Source organism: Coffea arabica, chromosome 10c (assembly GCF_036785885.1).
Source record: "Coffea arabica cultivar ET-39 chromosome 10c, Coffea Arabica ET-39 HiFi, whole genome shotgun sequence".
Lineage (NCBI taxonomy): Eukaryota > Viridiplantae > Streptophyta > Magnoliopsida > Gentianales > Rubiaceae > Coffea > Coffea arabica.
This window is the reverse complement of record NC_092329.1, coordinates 3,527,245-3,548,401: the sequence shown is the minus strand read 5'-3', so window position 1 is coordinate 3,548,401 and position 21,157 is coordinate 3,527,245. Positions and strand designations below refer to the sequence as shown.

The 21,157-nt window shown below is 37.7% G+C and overlaps 4 protein-coding genes and 1 long non-coding RNA gene across 5 annotated transcripts; 3 read left to right on the top strand and 2 right to left on the bottom strand.

Moving 5' to 3' along the window:
* LOC113713801 (eugenol synthase 1-like) lies at positions 1-2,223 on the top strand. Its single transcript, XM_027237590.2, has 5 exons — positions 1-292; positions 421-555; positions 1,131-1,368; positions 1,513-1,716; positions 1,815-2,223. The coding sequence occupies exons 1-5, from the start codon at positions 110-112 to the stop codon at positions 1,979-1,981; spliced, it is 927 nt and encodes a 308-aa protein (XP_027093391.1). The 5' UTR covers positions 1-109; the 3' UTR covers positions 1,982-2,223.
* Positions 2,224-3,781: 1,558 nt separating this feature from the next.
* LOC113713260 (uncharacterized) lies at positions 3,782-5,177 on the bottom strand. Its single transcript, XR_011822530.1, has 2 exons — positions 4,469-5,177; positions 3,782-4,215 (listed from the first exon to the last, which is right to left on the bottom strand). It is a non-coding gene; the product is annotated as an uncharacterized lncRNA (long non-coding RNA).
* Positions 5,178-6,666: 1,489 nt separating this feature from the next.
* LOC113713719 (gamma carbonic anhydrase 1, mitochondrial) lies at positions 6,667-10,558 on the top strand. Its single transcript, XM_027237508.2, has 5 exons — positions 6,667-6,996; positions 7,910-8,053; positions 9,368-9,493; positions 9,610-9,761; positions 9,943-10,558. Exons 1-5 carry the CDS (start codon positions 6,882-6,884, stop codon positions 10,222-10,224), a joined length of 819 nt encoding a protein of 272 aa, XP_027093309.1. The 5' UTR covers positions 6,667-6,881; the 3' UTR covers positions 10,225-10,558.
* Positions 10,559-13,059: 2,501 nt separating this feature from the next.
* LOC113714746 (uncharacterized) lies at positions 13,060-16,625 on the top strand. The gene is made up of 8 exons (XM_027238792.2): positions 13,060-13,403; positions 14,167-14,430; positions 14,530-14,601; positions 14,709-14,747; positions 14,985-15,092; positions 15,389-15,486; positions 15,632-15,755; positions 16,181-16,625. The coding sequence occupies exons 1-8, from the start codon at positions 13,230-13,232 to the stop codon at positions 16,436-16,438; spliced, it is 1,137 nt and encodes a 378-aa protein (XP_027094593.1). The 5' UTR covers positions 13,060-13,229; the 3' UTR covers positions 16,439-16,625.
* Positions 16,626-17,632: 1,007 nt separating this feature from the next.
* LOC113714658 (proteasome subunit alpha type-1-B-like) lies at positions 17,633-21,157 on the bottom strand. The gene is made up of 2 exons (XM_027238638.2): positions 20,539-21,157; positions 17,633-18,374 (listed from the first exon to the last, which is right to left on the bottom strand). Exons 1-2 carry the CDS (start codon positions 20,887-20,889, stop codon positions 17,898-17,900), a joined length of 828 nt encoding a protein of 275 aa, XP_027094439.1. The 5' UTR covers positions 20,890-21,157; the 3' UTR covers positions 17,633-17,897.

Sequence of the window (21,157 nt, the reverse complement as noted above, 5' to 3'; positions counted from 1 at the left end):
GTTCCTCAGTGTGCCAACGTCCCAACACTTCATTCGTTCCCTGCTCTGCTGCATCAGTTAAAAAACTCTCCACAACCCTTCATTTTTAGATATCTCCGAATATTCAAGAATGGCAGAAAAAAGCAAGATTTTGGTCATTGGTGGAACGGGATACATTGGCAAGTTTATAGTTGAGGCAAGCATTAAGGCTGGGCATCCCACCTTTGTTCTGGTTAGAGAATCTACCGTTTCTGATCCTGTTAAGGGAAAACTTGCTGAAGGCTTCAAGAACTCCGGTGCGACTCTGGTTCATGTAAGCAGCGTTAATTTTTTCCAAGAGAGTATCGTCAATTGGGATTCCTTTATTATTAGTATTTTTTCCCCCTTTTAGCTGGTGATGTATATTTTTGTCCTTGATATTGGAATTCTTCCTTGGAGCAGGGTGACTTGTATGATCATGAAAGTTTAGTGAAAGCCATAAAGCAGGTGGATGTGGTCATATCAACTGTTGGTTTCGGTCAAGTGAATGATCAGGGGAAGATCATTGACGCAATTAAAGAAGCTGGAAATGTCAAGGTGTGTTGTTTATGTGGTCTTGTTACTAATGATTCTCATAGGAGAATGTATTGATTACTTTTATTGTTTTTCTTGGATTATTCTGTCATTGCTTTCACTACACTGCTACATGTATGCTGTAATTGCTAATGAGCTCTAGCACAATTTTCCTCAGGAATGCTCACTGCAGATTTGTAGCGCTGCAATTTAGATAATCAAAGGTTTTAGTTGTTGAAATATATTAAATTTTGATAATCCACATGAAATTCATGTATTTGAGGGTTCTATATGTCGTTCGTAGAACTTGATAATATGTGAGTCGTGGATATAGTACTTCCCATTTTCAGAGTGGAGAAGCAACTATGATTAATTTGGTCAATTTGCATAATTGAATGTCAATTGATTTTTAGCCTATCTGCTGGGCAGAAGTTCATTGAGGATGATTTAGTCATCGTGAGAAACCATTGTGATCTTGACAATCTGTGAATTCAACAAAAAGATTGCAGATTGGAAAGAAATTTTACTAGAGTATAATTTGTGCAAGTTTATCAACTGTCATCCCCAAATTCTGACACATGATATGGCGAAATTCTCAGAAATTCTACCCTTCAGAGTTTGGAATTGATGTGGATCGCCAAAATGCAGTTGAGCCTGGCAAGTCTGCATTTGCAGTTAAGTCTCGGATTCGTAGAGCTACCGAGGCAGCAGGGATCCCTTACACCCCTCTCGTATCTAACGCTTTTGCTGGATATTTTCTTGCAACCTTGGTACAGCCAGGAGCCACTGCTCCACCACGAGATAAAGTTGTCATCTGGGGAGATGGAAATGCCAAAGGTATGGCATACAATATCACTCGGCTATTCTTTTTCACCTACTTCACCTGATCATGTTCTTATCCTCTGCCCAAGTTATCCTGTAAGAACGTGAATATTGTGTTGGTGCTTCATATATATGTTTTTTCTAATGTTTCAATTGCAGCGGTTTACAATGAAGAACATGACATTGGCACCTTCACCATCAAAACTGTTGATGATCCAAGAACATTGAACAAAGTTGTCTACATTATGCCTCCTAAGAATATTGCATCATTTAATGAGTTAGTGGCCATATGGGAGAAGAAGATTGGTAAAACTTTGGAGAAGGAATATATTCCTGAGGAACAAGTCCTGAAGAACATCCAAGGTGATAAGAAGTTTGATTTCAATTTCCTTATTCTTCTTAGCAAACCTTATTGTATGAATTATTAGCGTTTAAATTTCTGATGGACCATTTCTTGGCAGAGGCTCCAACTCCACTCAATGTTGCATTATCAATCCGCCATTCAATTCTGGTTAACGGTGATAGTACCAACTTTACAATTGAGCCATCTTTTGGTGTAGAGGCTTCAGAGCTTTATCCTGACGTCAAGTACACCACTGTCGAGGATTACCTTGATCGATTCGTCTGAGAAGTTCATCGGTCTTCTAATATGGTCATGGCCTTGGCTGATAAACTTTGTCAAAGCCTTTGTGTTGAATGTCTTGTAATGATCTTTGTTAAATACTTCTGCTACATTTGGTTTTACTTCATATTTTTAGCTCATGTTTCAAATATATGAGGAGTGTTATCCATATTAGTGTTGTACATTCTCTGCCCCTTTGTGGGAATGATGAGGTAGTAATGAAGCGAGTCGTTTTCCACTTTCTACAATGCTTTTGCCATATCACTTTGCAACTCATTTTATAATTCAATCTTGTGAATTGCTGCTAATAACTTCTGACTCTTTGTGGGATTATCGGCCAATGTAATTGACATGGCAGTAAATACAACACTAATGCGACCATTGAAAGAATAGGCTTTGACTAGGGTTGCAAAAGAGAAGAGCTTTGCCCTAATCAAATCGATTCTCTGCTTAATTTTATCAAACTCGAACTCGAATTCGACGAACTCTCAATGTAAAACTCGAGTTCGAGCTTAAAAAAATAAAAAATAATAATTATTTTATTTTTAAAAAACATGAATAAAATAGTAATTTTTCTTAATAAATAATAAAATATTAAAAATATATATGTAATTTCACTATTGGTTCACGAATAAACTAGCGGAATATCTTTGAACTCGAGTTCAACCTCTTACTCGGACGACTCACGAGCGGTTCATGTTGTATGCACTCCTAACTTTGACAATATGCAATTATAACTGTATCATTGCATATATACATATATATATAATCGAGTAGATTCACGAGTTAATGAGCGAAATATCTTTGAACTCGAGTTCGACCTCCGACTCAAGCTACTCACAAGCGGCTTGAGTTGTGTGCACCCCTAGCTTTGACAACACGCAATCATAACTGTGCCATTGCCGTTGTGGTGAACTAAGAGTTTGACGTTTGTTGTCGAGTGGCAGGTGCATAATTATACGTTAAACCCAAGCCTGTGATGATTGTGTCCGGTGGTTGTTCAATTAGGGATGCTTGAATTTCACTCTTGACGTGTTTCTTTAATCAGAGACAGCAATGATGTCAACAGCAAAACTTTGTTAAGGAACCTTTAATGGAAGTTTATTTATAATCTCAAATACGTCCCCATTGAACTAAAGCACGGTGTGTTTCATCCATTATGTAAACAAGGGGTTCACAATAACAATTCCACATTACGCTTGCAGGAATGTTTATGGCAATCTGATGTTACATAATTATTATAAACCAAACATTTGAATAGATGTTCACCCAGATTCTTCCTCTCAAGATTTTTAACACTGTCCGAACATGATAAAGACGATGGGCTTTTTGGGGTGATTTGTAACAGATTCCTAACAGTATCCAAACAATTTTCCTGCCAACCAAACAGAAAAATTTACTTTTACTTCACGAATTGGACAAGGAGGACCCCGTTCTCATTGTTTACACGGTGGACGCCACACATGCGGCCCATCCAACTTAAAGAATCTAGATTGGTTTTATTGTAGTATTTCAGCCCAATACTAGAGCCCATCTAGATTTTTTTTAAAAAAATTTAAGAACAGGGTATATTTACCATATCCATCGCCAATGCAAAACTTAATGGATGGGAATAAAAAAAAAAAATTAGAAAGAAGAAAGAAGAAGATTAAAGAAAATGATGACATCTTGGAATTAATATAGACTGAACTATGTGTAATTTGTATATATTCCTTTCTTTCATATATATAAACACATTGCATTTCTTCCTCAATTTTCCACTCTTATTGCCCTTGAGCTCAAAATTAACCTGTTAATAGAAGTCTGTAAATTTAAATACTTTTCTATCTGTGCTTTTTATTGTTGAGAATAACCACAAGGGAAGGGGGAAAAAAAGAATACTAAAAAAAAAAAAAATTCTATGGTAAAATAACCTACCAACATTCTATTTACAATCGTGCCCAACCACCTTCTCAATAAAAATGAACACTTGTCTCATGATGGTTTGCTCAATAATCCGGACCAAATTCATCTGAGCAGCAGCTCATGTGCTTTATGGGGTATCAATTTATCCCCATCTACAAAAAGTTCTAGGCCATTGACTACTAATGATGGTTCTGGTTCTGGTTCTGGTTCTGGTGCTGGTGCGGAAGCTGGTGGCTCTGGTGCCAATGGAGCCTTGTGCAGCATTGTAGGAACAAGTGCTCTTCTAGGCAACATCTCCAAAAACCTCCTAGTGTACATCTCCTCTCGTGTTTCCCCTACAAGAAAGTAAACCAAAGCCAATTATCATGCTTCATTTTCCTCTTGGTTCAGGACCTTGCACTAATTGCTACCCCAATATAAGTCAAACTTATAGCAAATTGGCATTGAGCTCAATAGAGTACTGCTTCTGAAAAACAAAAAATTACTTCTTCCCGTGACCAAATATTGCTTCTGAAAAACAAGAATTTGGAAATGAAATCTGAAGGTGTAAAAATTACATGAGCAACAAACATCTCTTGGTTTTCTTACCCTTGGCCTTGAATTCAACGTGGGGTTTGGCAGAAGCGGACAAGCGGACAAGCATAGGGGTGACAATGGTGAGTAGTGCCCAGAAGAACAAAATCAAGACAAAAGTTCTCCCACTCATTTGTTGGAGAAACTTGAGTGATACATATTTGATCAAGTCTTCTGAAGGCTTTTATCTAGGGTTGGGGGGGTGGTAGGAGGAGACTTTTTGTCACTTTAGCTGGCCATGTTTAAGAAACAATTAGCAAGTGATGTTTGAAGATTCTAACCCACTATGCTGTTTGGTATACACTATTATTTGTATTATGATGTCATGGATAGAAAGTCAGATATTGGGATGATATTTGATAATGACCTTGTGCCTTCTGGTGTTGAGTTGTTGGAAGTTTGTTGCACCAATAAAAATCTTTTGTCATTAACAATCGATCTGGCATGTCTTGTTGAACTCGAGTCAAGGACTAATGAAATGCTCAAAGCCTGGACATTGGTATTGCTACGCTGTACAGAGGACTCTATAGAACGCAGACTTTCTCCCAAACCTCCACGGAATCCTCTTCATATCCGAAGAACAAACTAGCAATATTTGATGAGTATCATGAGAAGCATATTTAATCCTCAGTGTGTTAAGAATTTCCTAGGCCGAGGGGTCATTTCGCTGTTGAAAAGGGTAACGAGTCACTTTCTCCGTCTGATAAGATGTTCTTATGCAACGGGTTACTCCGTTTTTCTTGTACTTGTTTAGATGAACTGAGAATGAAGGTTCTACTAACGAATACTAGGAAGAGTATGCTGATCAAAAAGTCACCGCTTGAACTAATGATGAATGCCAAGTTGTCACATTTAGAAGTAGAATATATGTCAGAAGGTTTGATTAATATTAGTAAAATTGAAACAGCTCGAGACAGAACCGAAAAATTGACGTTGATTGAACGGGTTCTAAACAACAGTACTATCCATTAATAGCAGTACAGGTCAAACTGGAAAGAATCTGTAACTCAACAATCGATCAGCAAAGAAGAAACTAACAGCACTTCTGTATTTGACATGTCGGTTTTGCATCCCTGACCCCTTTACAAGATTATGTTATCTGCTAAACTTTGTTAACTTCTTCCTAGATCTTGTGAATTTGTGAAAGAGGAGCTACTCTCACCAGAATCTGAATCCAGGAAGACACCGAATAAAAGGCCTAAATTCATCGGAGACATTAGCTGGCAACGGAACACCATCTAAAGCTTCCAGCCTTAGGGGATAGAAGTCCAGTCAACAAATTCAGGATATCAACAGTGTAGAATCCTTCAACGCAAGAAACCCGCAAGACATATATCGCAGTAGCGGCAACCGTTCCAAGCCGCCTCAGGAGTCGATGAGGAGCTGAACTATCCAAGACAAATATTAGAACACCCTTGAAAAGTCATTGTGCCACTTTGCTGTTGGTGTGACTGAGAATTTACCATCGCCATACGCCTCTTCCATTCGAAGCTTTTATGTACCTTGATGTTACATGGATCAACTGACAAAAGCAAGTGATTCGGATTATGTTTTTTATACAAAAACAGTAGAAATATACGTTGAAGGAGTTCAATCAACGCTTCATGTCTCACTCTCTTATTATGTGTTCATCAAGTGAAGGTAGCATAATTAAGTGAAGGTAACATGTCTGTATGATATCAGAGTGTTTAAGTTTGTACCACTTCAGCCAGGTGAAACAGTATTGAAATCTCTTCATTTCCTTGGTACAATTCCAGTTTTTCTTGGCACTTCCAAAGGCTGTAAGAACAAAAATTACATGCCTCCGACTCCGAGTATTCAATTCCAAATTCCAACCAGACTGGAGTACTGGACCTAAACGGTGAAATTGTTCAATGTGCATCCATCTTACACTTCAAGTAAATTTGTTGCATTCCATTTTGAAATATATCCCCAAAATCTCAATTATGGGAAACAGTAGTTTTCTTCTTCTTTTTTTGAGGGGATTTTCGTAAAAAGGTTCGCCTAAAATTCCAAAAGTCTAAAATGGATTGCTAAGCACGTCCCAATAAGCTATTAATAAGCAGCAATCAAAACAAAGTGTGATCAGAATGCTTTAGATTAGAGGTACTTCGAGTGCTTACCTTATTGAAATGATTATCAAGAAAAAGGGAAAAAGAAAGACCGTATCATGTAATGGCAGCAATGTAGCACATGAAAGTGCAAGAGCCTATTTTGCAATTAACAGAACAAATTAGAGGAGAAATGTGACTCCATCAAATAAACAGGAGGTCTGCTATGCATGCCGATTACCAAAGATGCCCTTCAAGTTCCAAGGCCTATCCAAACGGCTAAAACCCTGACTCACCCTTAGTCTTAGCTGGAAAAACCCCATAAAACACCTCTCCTGGAGGAGCTGATCGATTATCAATCCTGAGTCATCATCATCATGGGAACCCTGGGAAGAGCAGTGTATACAGTTGGGTTTTGGATCAGAGAGACGGGTCAAGCCCTCGATCGCCTTGGCTGCCGTCTCCAAGGAAATTATTATTTCCAAGAACAATGTAAGTTGCGCCCACCTCATTCTCACCTTTAACATACTTGCGTCCACAGCTTTTTCTTTTTTCTTTCTTTTGGTACAAATGTTGACAAATGTTGACGCCCATCTAAATTTCTTTTCTTCGTTTATCTTCAGATTGTTGGGCTAATTGAGCTATTTGTCAATTTTTTCCGGTAAAGTTTTAATCTTGCTCAAATTAACTGGCAATAGGATCTTGCTGAGACGGTTTAGTGGGGAGCGAATTATGTAATTCTTTGCTGGTGAGTGACCAAAAAACCAAAAAAAAAAAAGAGGAAGGGATTCTATTTTATGGATCACCCCTTCAAATGAGTTAGATGGCCTCATGGTTTATGTGTGTCATAATATACATATGTGGGATGTTAAGTTCAAACCATTTCTCTGATGACATTTAATGAGGAAATGCGAGGAAAGAAGTTATAGAAATGTGCAATACTAAATTTAATTAGTATGAAGTGTTTTAGTTGAAACTCTTGCAGTAGTTTCAAGTACATGTTAGGAACTCGTGCTGGAAATTTTCATTCTGCATTTGGATCGATTTTAGACCTTTAGTTTTTTCTTTGATGAACATGTATGCTTGGTGCTTCAGATTTTGCTACCTATACTTTTTCATCTTACTTATTTTCTTTGTTGTGCCAATACTTCCTGACCCTATAATTGCACTTTTTGAGGATGAATGTAACCTTAAGGCCCCTCGTAGGGCAACTTATATGTATCCTGGCTACTAGCGTTCTGAATCAAAGCACATTTTAAGCCTGTTGATTCAGATTTCATTCAATGCACTTCTGTGCCCAGTTTTTGCTTAGTTATTGGCTATCCCATCCCTAAATGTCAATTACCAAATTCTCTTATGAGCTGCATTTTGCTTCTGCATTTTTACTCGCTTGTTTGTTCTTCAGTGTCTAGACACCGTACATTGATGAACATATTCGATAAAGCTCCTCTGGTTGATAAGGAAGCCTTTGTAGCCCCAAGTGCCTCCATCATTGGGGATGTTCAAGTGGGAAGAGGGTCATCTATTTGGTATGGATGTGTTCTGAGAGGTCAGTGCTTCACTCAGAAATTATGTTTATATCCATAGCAATTCAGACTGTTACATGCCTGGAGGATGTTCAACAGCAGTTTTTCAGTCATTTTGTTGCTTGGTTGATGACTATTCATAGCTATTACTTTGACACCAAAGAAGAGTTCGAATATAACTTCTGCATGTGGCATATGGTCCCTCTTCATGATTTTTGGTTTTCTTAATTTTTTCAATTGGTTATGACTAAATTTTTTGCTGCTCAGTAATATGAGAGCAAAATTTTTTAGCCCTTCAGTTAAAAGAAGAAAGCAGACATGCCCAAAAAAAAAATTAATTGTAAAAAAAGAAAGCAGACATCTGAAGTTTGCCTGATGTTGTACAAGGAGATTCAATTTTGAAATATTGCTGCATTTTATCTTCAGTCAGATGCTTAAGAAAGTTGTTAAAGTATATAGTATTTGCTTATGATATTCCTTTTGAACGATTTTGGTATTCTTTTAGTTTTAGGGCTCTAATACCATCAGAATGCAACGAGAATTTGTTACTTGTTGCATGAGAAACTAAATCTACATATTCTTGAAAGATCTGATACATTACGCTTGTTTTCATGTCCTTAAGGGTCTTTGTGTGAAAAGAAAATAAAAAGATATCAAAATGATTAATAACCTTCAAGAAGGGTAAAAAGGTTGCTGCAGCTGTGCACATCATTGTCTGAAATTTTAGGATGCAATTTTCTAAGCCCAGAGAGAGAAAGAGATATGTTTTTAAGTACCCTCCTTTGTATTCATCGTGATCATTCTTGTATGTCATTCTTTTATGCCACTTCCAGATTTTCCAAAGTAATGCCCATTCAGGCAGTACTTTTTTTGCACGTAAATGATTGTTTTCCTTTCCAGTTGCATTCACTTCTCTTCACCCCACTACTGTACCATTTTGCCTACTCTCTCTCTCTGACCTGTGGAATTTCATTTTGAATTTGTGGAGGTGATTAGTTCTTGAAGGTATTTGTCATTCAGAAATTATGTTGCTGCCTGCTTAAGTTTTGATAGGAACATAGGGCTACCCTCACTGTGGGATTGCATACTTCTGCTGCCCATGCGACTCCAAAGAAAAGAAAAAAGGAGGGGGGGGGGGGGGAGCGGGGTTTGAGAATACAAGATGATAACATTTAAGAGAACTTATGACCACCCTTTTCATCTGAGATTTAACATGCAAAATTGGTTCAAGAATTTTCCTCTACACCCTTAACTTCCAAAGAAAGGAGACAAGAAATAGGAAGAGAATGCTGTTATCTGTCACTAACCTTCATCTGGATCCATCTTTTTATCTGCAGGAGATGTTAACAGCATCACTGTTGGGTCTGGAACTAATATACAGGATAACTCCCTTGTTCATGTGGCAAAATCCAATCTAAGCGGGAAAGTGCTTCCTACCATCATTGGAGATAATGTAACTATTGGTGAGCATCCTGTTTAATGATTCTGCTTTCATGTATGGTCAGAAATTGAAACTTTCTATTTTTCCCCACGAGTCCTATCCGACTTTTGGTATAGTACTCAAATTGAATCCACGCAGGTCATAGTGCTGTTTTACATGGCTGTACTGTTGAGGATGAGGCTTTTGTTGGTATGGGAGCTGCGCTTCTTGATGGAGCAGTCTTGGAGAAGCATGCCATGGTTGCTGCGGGTGCCCTTGTGAGGCAAAACATGAGGATCCCCAGTGGACAGGCAATTATTTTAATCTTTCCCATTCTTTCCAAAATTTAAAAGGAGAGCTCAATGGTTTTACTTTTTCTTTTCCTCCTTTTGAAAGTAATGTTGATGCTGTTGTTTTTTAAATATGGTTCTATTGACGTTTAAGTCTTAGTCTTTGTCAGCTTTGTCTGAGATATCTGCTAATTTGCCATAGGTCTGGGGAGGTAATCCAGCCAAGGTCCTCAGAAAGCTCAGTGATGAAGAGATAGCCTTTATATCCCAATCTGCAACCAATTACTGCAACCTAGCACAGGTCCATGCTGCTGAAAATGCAAAATCCTTTGATGAGATTGAATTTGAGAAAGTTCTTCGCAAGAAGTATTCTCGCCGTGACGAGGAGTATGATTCAATGCTAGGAGTTATTCGTGAAACTCCACCAGAACTCGTTCTTCCAGATAACATCTTACCAGATAAACCACAAAAGGGCACCCAGTAAGATCTTTTTTTTAGTTTGATAGTATGTTTACACCTATTCGCTTGCCCCTCGAGGCTTCATGGTCAGTAGAAGCTATCCTCTGCAAATATCTAATCCGGAAATGGTCGGTCACCTCCTTCCAGAATAACACTATAGACTTCTTTAAGGGTAGATTCATGCATCACGACACTTGCATCTGAACTTCTGGCTCAGCTAGCTAATCTTTATCTCCGGAGATGCTTTTTTCCTCTCCGGAGAGAAACCAATGTTGCGGAGCAATATGCACGAATAGCCGCCCTTTGTTGGCTGATACCCTTTATTTTACGCAACGTCTAACGTTCTCTTGTTTTCCTTATTCTTGAATATCCTGTAGAGCTAACGTCCCAATCTTGAGCGACCAATCTGATCCTTTTTAAGTTCTGGAGAAGTTTATCAGACAGTGTGGATCAGTTATACTTCGAAATTACTACTATCTCTTTTGCTGTATGTCAAACTGTTTGATTAGTTCCAGCTCAAACTCATCTCTTCTTAATTCTTAACGCCAAAAGAAAATTAAAAAGACAAAAAAAGGGGGGTTGTAGTGAATACTTTTTGTGGACCTCAAATTGCTGCCTGAAAATTATTCCATATGCTGCTAAAATGACCCGGCCTGCTAGGCTATAGCTGTAGCAGGATCTAATGGCTAATCCATGTGCATCAGCCTGAGCATGATTGGAGAAACAAATAGCAAGTACTAATAAACTACTAGTAATTCTTCTTCTTTCAGAAGTAAATTATAATTATGTGGAAGGACTGACATATTCCCTGTAATTGTTGCGTATCCAAAAGTTTGAATAACAAAAGTGGAATCTTGAAAAGTGTTGGCCGACTGGAGCAGGAAGAGGCAAAGAAGATGAGCCATCCCGGAAATTCAGCTGCTTTCTGGACTATATTAAAAACAAAAGGGCTTGTCCTTTGTCCTCTCAATCATTCCAAGCATGCATGATTCGAATCTTTTTATTTGTTTGGCTCTCCTGGATTCTTTGCCAATTGAACTTGTATGCGTGGATTGGACCCCCTGTCTTCCTATTATTGACTTCTTTTCTTCTTTTTTTTCGTTTAAAGCTAATTAAAACTTTTAGATGAAAGATGCATCTCAAGTCCTGCTATTCTTAATTCCTAGTGTATAATATACTTCCAGGCAAAGAACAATGACCACAAATATTTCAACATCTCAAATAATTGAGGTCTCCCAGGCTCTGCACTTTTTTCAAAAAAAAAAAAAAAAAATTTATTGTTCAATTATTCCATCTTCCTCCCTCCTGCCTCCCTATGGATAAAGTTCCAAGACAAAATGAGTCCAAGAAATCAAGAAAGTTGTGGGCTGCTTTCTTTGGTCCACACAAAATTGCAGTAGCTGATGGAAGTATACAGCTGGTGGCTTTACATCCATCCATCCGCTCTTTCGGCCATATCCTCCGTTAGAGGCTATTACGTTAGAATCTGGTCATGTGATCTCTAGCTAGTACTGTTGTTTTGTGCAGGGCTGATCATCTCCTCTTGATTTGAATCCCCACAACTAGCATAAACAAAAGGTTAACCCGGATTAGGATAAATCTTGAGAATAACTAAAACCTCCCTGCCCTATTCGACATTGTAGTAGTTAACCAACCAAGAATAGATGTAGAACCGAGTTAATTAGTGTTGAAAGGTGGATGAAGAATATCTGCATGTTATCCTATATATATACTATAAGATATGGAGAACCACCAAATAACAAGAGACAAAACCCTTTGTGAAGCTTCTTTGATCATTTTTCCAGAGTGTCCTAATTTTACTAGGCTACACGAGAAAAAGAAATGTACAACATCGAGAGAATAGTTCATGTATAGTTCTTGATGAGCCACAACATGTATGAATCATCTTCTCTTCAAACGAAAATCAATGAGATAGATTCTGCTATTCTACGCAGGAAATGCAAGTCGAACGAACAAATGTAGTTTAATTCCATATGATCCTGCCGCCCACTTTCCTCGACCAAGAAATAAAAATGGTCATGTACACTACTGCCCAATTCCCACCATCATTGGAGTCCTTAAGCCTTGATTATGCTGCTTCCAGTAGTCCAATCTTAGCATGTAGCACCAAATTATTAAACTATATTTCACTTCTAATGGTACTTTTGGTTGAAAGTGGATTTTGGTGAACAAACACAATTATGTACGAGCATATAAAAAGCTTTACTCATGCACAAAGAATCAGCAAATCAAGTGAAGTTTTTTTTTTTTGTAAAATATTAAAATAAAAAAAAAATGTTCCACCACATCCTTTTGCCAAGTTTAACTTTATAGTAAGTACATGGCTTCTAGGTAATTCGCCCAAATCAGGTCCTGTACTGCACAACCACATAACATAACACGAATGGGCTAGTATGACTAAATCCTTCTTTGGATTGTAGGTTGAGGATTCGAATCTTACCTGTAATAAAAAAAACTTCATTTGTAATGAAAAAAATTTAAAAGAAAAGTCAGAATAATCTTTGAAGTCGAGATACTTCTAAAATGAAAATATGCAATTATAGGTGAAAATTTTTATTCTTATTCAAGGACGTACATCTTACTATAGGCTACTATTACTTCAATTTGTACCAAATTTGAAAATTTCCCATTATAATTGAGGGGAAAAGACAAAAGAAACAATAGTGCATGACCTCTTGTTTTTATTTATTCTGTTATAAGATGGAAAAGATAAAAGTACAAAAAAAAAAAAAAACGTAACCCTTAATTAGTCCAAAAAATTTAGAACTGAAGAGAAAAGGGAAAAAAAAATTACACACTACAACATCTGATAATTGTTTTGTTCAGTCGCTTCTCAGTAGTCGGGCCTGTCTATAAATACCATGATGTCAGAGTAGATAGAAAGCTGGGAAGGAGGCTGGAGGGCGATCCAACGTCCCATTGCCGGAGTGCAGGCGCCCAAAGGGAAGGGAAGCTTCATCTGGACCATTCATCGGCCGACTGATTACCTAAATCTAGGAAGAGGAAGAGATGGGTGTTGAATTTCAGCCTAGGGACTATAACAAGACTGGAAAAGAAACCAGTGCTACTTGGCCTCCACCTTTGGTGTTGGGTCTACAACCAGCCGCCTTGGTTGACCACGTAGCTAAAGTTGATTTGTTCCTCCTTTCTGAAATCTCCGGCAAGCCTGGTGGCTCCTTTCCTGTACTCTCTCTCTCTCACTCACTCATTTTCAAACACTTCTAAACTTAATTGAATACTGAATTGATGCATGCCCAAACAATGTCTCTGTTTTTAGTTAAAGTGAAAGATTGAATTTTACTTAGATTGCTGAATTGGATCACTGGAGCTGAAATTCAGGTGAATTCTTTAGATGGGACTTTTGGTTTCCAAGGAGTGCTTGGCTTTTAAGTTTATTAGTCATTAAGGTAACTATGGACTAGAAGCAGAATCCTCACCAGACACTGATGTAGAACATTTCGGGAGAGAGAATTGGAGGCACGTAATTCCTGTTTTACTGAGTATACCATTCCGTAAGCCAAAAAAAAAATATCATTTACTGTTAGGATTCATTGTGCTTAACATGTTGTCTATTTCTAAACCATGAGGTCACAGCATCTCGTGATTAGACGGGCTGCTTTTGTAGTCTTTTGATTGTTCTTTCTTGGAAGATATTTGATCTCAACTAGATGTGGTTGGGATACGATGGTTGTCTTTGTGACTCGTCCATTGTATTATATATTGTTGTCAGTTGGTGATATAAGTACAATGGTTGTATTCTGTGTGGTTGGGTGTCAACCTTCCCTTGTTTGTGGTTTTCTTCCTGTCATTGTTCTAGGATGTAAAACCAGTGATTCAACATCAAACTTGGATGTTCCCACTGCTGTTTGAGAACTATTTAGAGTTGTTCAATATAATTGTCCGGCTGTGTAAAAGCTTCTATCTTTTCCCTTTCTACTGTATACAGGTTACTGCTGAGGAACTGAAGTGTATCTTGAGTGAGGTAAACACCCATATTCTTTCCTCTCATGACAATTCATCTTCTTCGAAAACCATGGCTGGAGGCAGTGTTGCAAACACTATTAGAGGCCTTGCTGCTGGCTTCGGGGTAAATTGTGGAATAATTGGGGCTTGTGGTGATGATGAAGAAGGCAGATTGTTTAGGACTAATATGAGCTCTTACAAAGTTGATTTGTCCAGATTGAGATTGAAGAGTGGTCCAACAGCTCAGGTGAGTTTATTGTTGCATCTACATTGTGCATTTAATTAAATGCATAAAAATTTCTTAAAAAATTCCAGAGTGCTGAAATCTTGTATGCTAATTCTGCAGTGTGTTTGCTTGGTTGATGAACGTGGCAATCGCACAATGAGGCCATGCCTCTCTGATGCTGTGAAAGTTAAGGTACTTGCTGTTTTCAGTCTAGATACTAGTAATATGGCATTTATAGAGGTTTTTGCTTGGTGAGGAGGAATTTGCCTGTGGTCCTCATTTTCCTAAATTTTTGACAGGCAAATGAACTTAAAAAAGAAGATTTCAGAGGCTCCAAGGTAATACACATCGACGTCATAATGAGAATTATGTCAGTTGTCAATCAAAATGCTTGTTGACTGCAGTTGGAGTTCTTGCTCAATTGCTTTAATTCTATGTTCTTCAAACTCATATTTCCATCATTTTGAACTAATGATTAATAGTACCACAAACTTTGTTTTGAATATTAGCCATTGCAATGCAGTGTTTGATGAAGTGCATTTAATAACTCCTAATTCTGTTATTCTATTTTACAGTGGTTGGTCGTGAGATATGCCATATTTAATTTGGACATCATTCAGGCAGCTATCCAAATGGCTAAGGAAGAAGGTCTTTCTGTTTCCTTGGATCTAGCCAGTTTTGAGGTACTATTTTTCTTCACTTGAAGCACTTTTTGTACCAACAGAGTATCTTTTCGGGTTTTTTCCCCCCTGCCGTTCAATGCATTTTTTGTTTAGGGTTGTTATCAGGAATAAACACCTGAAAGAAAGTCATTTCTTATCGGACAGCAATAAATTTTATATTAAGCCACCTCCAATATCAGTTTATATTAAGCTCTGTGGTGTAGCACTCAGTTTATAATGAGATCTGTAGTGTAGCATGACCTTTAAGTATGAGTGCCACAACCCCTAACTTCACTGCTGACCTTACTGTTGAGCAGATGGTACGGAATTTTAGGTTACCACTTCTGCAGTTACTAGAGTCAAGGAACATAGATCTATGCTTCGCCAATGAGGATGAAGCAATTGAACTACTAAGGTTATTGTAGCTTAAATTTCTCATCTATTGTTTTGGATCCTCAGACTAAATATGTAGTTTACATTTATGAAGAGCTCTACATTGGAATCTTGCAATCGTTGGTGAAATTTGAGGTCAATGGTGTTTCTCCTTGATGTGCTTGTAGGGGTGAAGAGGATGCCAAAGAGGATGCCAATTATGAGGTAGCCCTTGAATTTTTGTCAAAATACTGCAAATGGGCTGTGGTGACATTGGGTTCAAGTGGATGCCTAGCTAAGAATGGAAAAGAGGTATGTGATTTACTTATTCACTTGGATAAGCTTGGCCACTTATAGAAGGCTAATAATCCTTGGTCTGACTAGTTTTTCAAGTTTTTTTTCATGTCAATCATTATCCACTTCATAATCTTGGTTGAACATGACAATTTCCACTTTGGTTACAAGATGCCAATCTGTGGATACAAATATATGTTTGCTATGCTATATTTGTTGTTTACTTCGCTATATTTTTGGCAGTAGTTGCAAATAATGAACTTGGTGGTTACAAGACAACCAACAAAACAAAATCCAAGATTTGATGAGCCTATATACGTGTAGTATTATTATATGTGGTGTATTTGGACTGTTTCATTTCTGTGGTGAGGGTTAAGATTTAGTTCGCCGTTCAATATTTTCCTGCTCGCTGTTTGATGGGTTGAGATGCATATGAACTTCAGGTTGTGCGAGTACCAGCAACCGGGAAGAAAGAGGCAATTGATGCCACCGGAGCTGGAGACCTCTTTGCCGGCGGATTTTTGTACGGACTGATGAAGGGACTATCACTGGAGGAATGTTGCAAAATAGGCTCATGTAGTGGTGGGTCTGTGATCCGTTCTCTCGGGGGTGAGGTAACACGAGAAAATTGGCAGTGGATGTACAAACAGATGCAAAACAAGGGACTTACAGTCCCAGATTCGGCAAATTCCGACTTCTAACGGAGTTGAAGATTATTGGCATTGCTGTTAGATGATTCTTTGCTTGGCCATCATGTTTAAGGAAGGCCCTCTTAATGTTTTTTATTTTTTTGATTTATCAACCACTCTTTTCATTGGAAAGTTGTAGAAAGTTTTAATCCTATGTTACGCATAATGCCATTGTTTAAGCAATCTACAGTTTCTTGTTTGTACTGGTTTCAACTCAATTTATTGAATTGTGACTGGATGGCACTCCAAAAGTTGGGAGTACCATACTTGCTTAAGCTACCGACTAATGAAAGCTTAACTTGGATTTGGATGCCGACAAGATGTATAAAATGGTAAATTATTTGAGATATTTTTACTGTAATACTTTTTGTGATGTGATGTATGTGAGATAAAAAGGTAATTGGAAAGATAAAAATGTGTGTTGGAAATTGTATTGATGATGTAAGCAAATAAATTTTGACAAATAATCCTCTATTCAAACAAACCCAATAATATTTTCTTAGCCCTGCAAGGATTAATTTCGAACATCTCACCAATCTTTCTGGACTTTAACATCCTGTTAACTGTTGGATGCATGTAGTGATGATGCTAAACAAAACCTGCTTAGTCCACTTCTTTACACACTAATAATGCCTCACGTGCATTGCACGTGATTGTAATAATACAAAATATGACACTTTTGAGATACTACAATTCTTTGGAATTGTTAGCTTTAGAATGGAATAATTGTTATATTTCTGAGTTCTTTTAATCAAGTTTTGTAAAAATGTTTTTAATTTTTGTACTCTTATATGGATATGTTTTTCGAAAAATAAATCTTGACCTTTTGAGATAAATCATGACTCCAACTCTAATGCCAAGTGTTGACTCTCTACAAGAAATGTATTGTGTATATATCGAGTTAGAGGTAACAAACAAAATTGATAAACATGAGTAAAGTAAATACTTAAATTGTAAGAACGTTATATCATTGGTGGGGTGTTAATGATCCACCACATTCAGTTATTTCTAGTTAGCTGTTTACTCTTTTTTTTGTTAAAAAAAAAAAAAAAACTATGGAATTCTTTTTATTTTATTTTGTCAATTATTTTGTTTTATTTTATTGCTGTCATTTTTTTTCATTTTAATACATACACATCTAATTTATTCCAATTTTTTCCTCAAAGGAAAACAACTATGACAATAAAATAGAATTTTTGTCACACATAACTAAAGCTCCTCTCCCTTTAGAGGACGACATATTAAAAGGCAATACATAATGCAGCAATGTCCAACCAGAAAGCAGAAACTCATTCTGGAAAATAATTTAGCTTGGGGTCTAAGAGAAGAAAGTTTAACATGTTTGCATTAGTGAAGCACCAAAAGACCGCATAATGAAAATCAAATATCCAACAAGAACATGTTTTTTTGTCTACGGCTCGAGCAGATCCCATCATTCATCAAAGAGTAACTCTCATCCTCCCAAATACCATCATATATCCATTGGAGCCACCCCCTGATCAGTAGGCCCCTGATCAGCGGCACCTGCTTGAGCATCACCCCCTTGATCCTGGGGAGCAGCCTCATTAGCAGGAGCCTCTTCGCCTGCTATCTCAAATTCATTGATGAGTGCTTGTACAGTTTCCTTGTCCAATATGTGGAATGACTCGTCTACTCCTACCACAGCAACCGTGCAAATGGAGCTTGTCAGCTTTTCTCCTTGCAAGGTCTCCCTCAATGCAAAAAGTGCATCTTTGATAAGATTCTCTCGTGAGGACTCCGTGAAAGTCTCAAACTTCCGCTCCATGTATGTCTTTGCTGCTTGTGATCGAGACCCCATTGCAAATGCTTGGTATTCAAAATAATTACCGCTAGGGCAATTGTAATAAAGGTGAGCTCCAGATTCATCTAAACCGCCTACCAGCAGACCAACACCATAAGGCCGTTTCCAGGAGCGCTGCGTGCAAACCTACATCAACAAATTCAAAAGAATAAAATAACAAGGTCAACATCAAAATCATGCAAAGTTTGAGGATAGCTCGTCAAGCTCAGCTCCTGAGGAGACAACTGTAAACAGCCAGGATATTTGAACCGACGGACCAGGCAGTGCATGTACCATGCAATGCACCAGAATCTTAAGAATAACAGTTCTACATGCAACCAGCATAAAATTTAAGATTTATTCCAAATTACTTGGCATTTTTGGATCAGAAAACTGGGCAGCCCAAGTTATATAGACCGAAGCAACAATAAGATTCCACAAGACAATACTCCAAAGGTGCTCCATACTGCTGATAGAAGTACAAATGTGACTTGCAAACTATTATTATATGTAGACAATCTTGACGTTATCCACTAGTAGAACCTTTACAAAGAAAGCCATTAGCCAACTTTGTTTCTGTCACACTAGTAGCAATAAGGTAATACCCTGGTTCAAAAGTCGATCCATCAAGAGTCAGGTTTGATCATCAAGTGTGCCAAAAAAAAATTAATATACAGAGAGAGGAAAAAGAGGGGGGGGGGGGGGGGATAGAGATGAAGCAGGCAACTACAAAACATGAATGACAAAATAAAACAGCATTCCATACATCAGACTGACTGGAACATTTCCAACACATGCAAAGCTGGACTGAGCACAAACCATGCAACCCCTCAACCCAAACAAGCAAAGGTCATTACATAGTGACAGTAGTTCTGCAAAACAATTTCCCCCAGAAAAATTGTAACAACAGCAACCCCCCCCCCCCCTCTTCTTTTTTCAAAGCCTAGACATGATGGTTTCACGGGTTCAGTTCCTGTGAGCTGCTCTGAAATTGAACAAAACCCCAAAGAAGCACCATCATTTCTTTTCTTTTTTTTTTCTTTTTAAATGAACACAGAGTAATTTGTCACTAAATAGCCTGCCAGTCACTACACTATGATATCACAAATCAGGACCTTCAGACAGCTTCAAGCCTGAATTTTGCAACTTCAGGAGCTATATTGTCATTGCGTAAACTTGTTAACAGGTAAGCTATATTACCTTTTTCTTTTTTGTTTGGGTAACAGTATAATCAATGCATATGTTAATAACCCATCTAAACAATTTCACAGAAAAATAAGGGTCAGTCCATGAATAGACAGTAATCAGATGCCACTTATCTACAAACTTTTTCAAAGAAAAGACCATCCACCAAAAAAAAAAAAAAAAACAATGGGAATTGATAACAAAAGTTTATCAAAGTAAAGCAAACACATTTTCCAACACACCTTTTTTTATCTTCTTAATCACATTTTTATCTCACATACAGCATATGGCAAAATGTGCTACAGTAATTATTCTAAATAATATTTCCAATAATCTCCTATCCAAACACACTCGATGTTACCCAAAAAAATTCTAAAGGAGGAAAACTATTTACACAAGAAGCACCAATTAATTTACCGTAAACTTTGATAAGCTAACTTAGTCCAATCTATATCACATTAATAATTTCTACTTTCTTTTCTTAAGACAGTAATAATTCATGTTACATCATATAGCATGTCATTGATGAATTTAGGACTCCAATCAAGCTATTCAAAGGTGTGTGCTAGCAAGCAGATTAAGAAAATCTCAATATACTTTGTATTGAACAAACAATGTAGCATGTGAGACATAAATGTTGTGACTTTAGGATTATGTTAAAAGGACAACAAAATTAAACTTATATTTCAACCATGGCACAGCTGATATACGAATAGCCATAAATTGGATCAGAAACACCGCCACCACTCAGGCATTCGCTCACCCAATTTAGCACTCGTTGCACCACATAGACATGGTCCTCACTGAAGGTATGTCCAATATCCATAAGAAACTAATCGACACTATTTGGCTCTGATAAACCATTTTCTCATAATTATCCGATCAGATTGAACCTAAAAATCACAAATAACAAAAATTTTTCATTATCCAGCTTCAATCCACTAAATGCTCCCTTCTAAAACTCTGTCCCTAAGTGTCCACTAAAACTTCACAAACTGAAATTCCATAGAACAAATACAAACTAACAGAATAACAAAAAGTTAGGTGTACTAACAGATACAACATAAAATTAAAAAAATCAAATAAATCGAACGAAGAGAGGGAAAAAAACAGAACAAAACAAAACCTGCGCCTTGTCAGCAAGCTGGACAACGAGGCGTCCGACAGGTAACTTAGACTCGTAAGAATAACTATAATTGATACACTCAGACCGCATGTAACGGGAGAGAACGCGGCCGTCGGCGGTGAGTCCGGCGATAGCTACTCCGATGTGGTCATCGACCTTGAAGATCTTCTTCTGGTGAGAAGATAGCTCGGAATTGGCCTTGTTAACGGAAGCCAAAACCACATGAGTCTTCGATCTCAGCCCTATCGCCGCCGAACCTTGTTTGACCGCTTCCATCGCGTACTCCACCTGAAATAGCCTCCCCGCCGGCGACCATGTCGTCACATCCGTATCGTATTGATTGCGAAACATGTTTAGTTAGATTTCCCGATCAAAAACTTTCTCGAATTGTTATTACGATTTCACACACTAAGCACGCAATGGAGGAGTATTGGTTGCCCTCAGTAGAAGTACTTCAGGTTTAATTTAATTTCTTTTCTTTTCTTTTCTTTTTCCTCAAGACAAGATTGGAAAAGACATCCGGGGTTTTACAATTTTATTTTTTGGTTAGTGAGGGTTCTAATTGGAGAGAGAGAGAGAGAGAGGGGTTCGAGTACATGGGAGACTACAATAATTTTGT

Excerpts from the sequence above, each read along its gene's own strand:
- LOC113713801 (XM_027237590.2), top strand. The coding sequence starts at position 110 with ATGGCAGAAAAAAGCAAGATTTTGGTCATTGGTGGAACGGGATACATT. Across the intron at positions 293-420 it reads CCGGTGCGACTCTGGTTCAT|GGTGACTTGTATGATCATGA; the intron begins GTAAGCAGCGTT and ends TCCTTGGAGCAG. Across the intron at positions 1,717-1,814 it reads AGTCCTGAAGAACATCCAAG|AGGCTCCAACTCCACTCAAT; the intron begins GTGATAAGAAGT and ends ATTTCTTGGCAG.
- LOC113713719 (XM_027237508.2), top strand. The coding sequence starts at position 6,882 with ATGGGAACCCTGGGAAGAGCAGTGTATACAGTTGGGTTTTGGATCAGA. Across the intron at positions 8,054-9,367 it reads GTATGGATGTGTTCTGAGAG|GAGATGTTAACAGCATCACT; the intron begins GTCAGTGCTTCA and ends TTTTATCTGCAG. Across the intron at positions 9,762-9,942 it reads TGAGGATCCCCAGTGGACAG|GTCTGGGGAGGTAATCCAGC; the intron begins GCAATTATTTTA and ends AATTTGCCATAG.
- LOC113714746 (XM_027238792.2), top strand. The coding sequence starts at position 13,230 with ATGGGTGTTGAATTTCAGCCTAGGGACTATAACAAGACTGGAAAAGAA. Across the intron at positions 14,431-14,529 it reads AGAGTGGTCCAACAGCTCAG|TGTGTTTGCTTGGTTGATGA; the intron begins GTGAGTTTATTG and ends CTAATTCTGCAG. Across the intron at positions 15,093-15,388 it reads TGGATCTAGCCAGTTTTGAG|ATGGTACGGAATTTTAGGTT; the intron begins GTACTATTTTTC and ends ACTGTTGAGCAG.
- LOC113714658 (XM_027238638.2), bottom strand. The coding sequence starts at position 20,889 with ATGTTTCGCAATCAATACGATACGGATGTGACGACATGGTCGCCGGCG. Across the intron at positions 18,375-20,538 it reads AGCTTGCTGACAAGGCGCAG|GTTTGCACGCAGCGCTCCTG; the intron begins GTTTTGTTTTGT and ends TTGTTGATGTAG.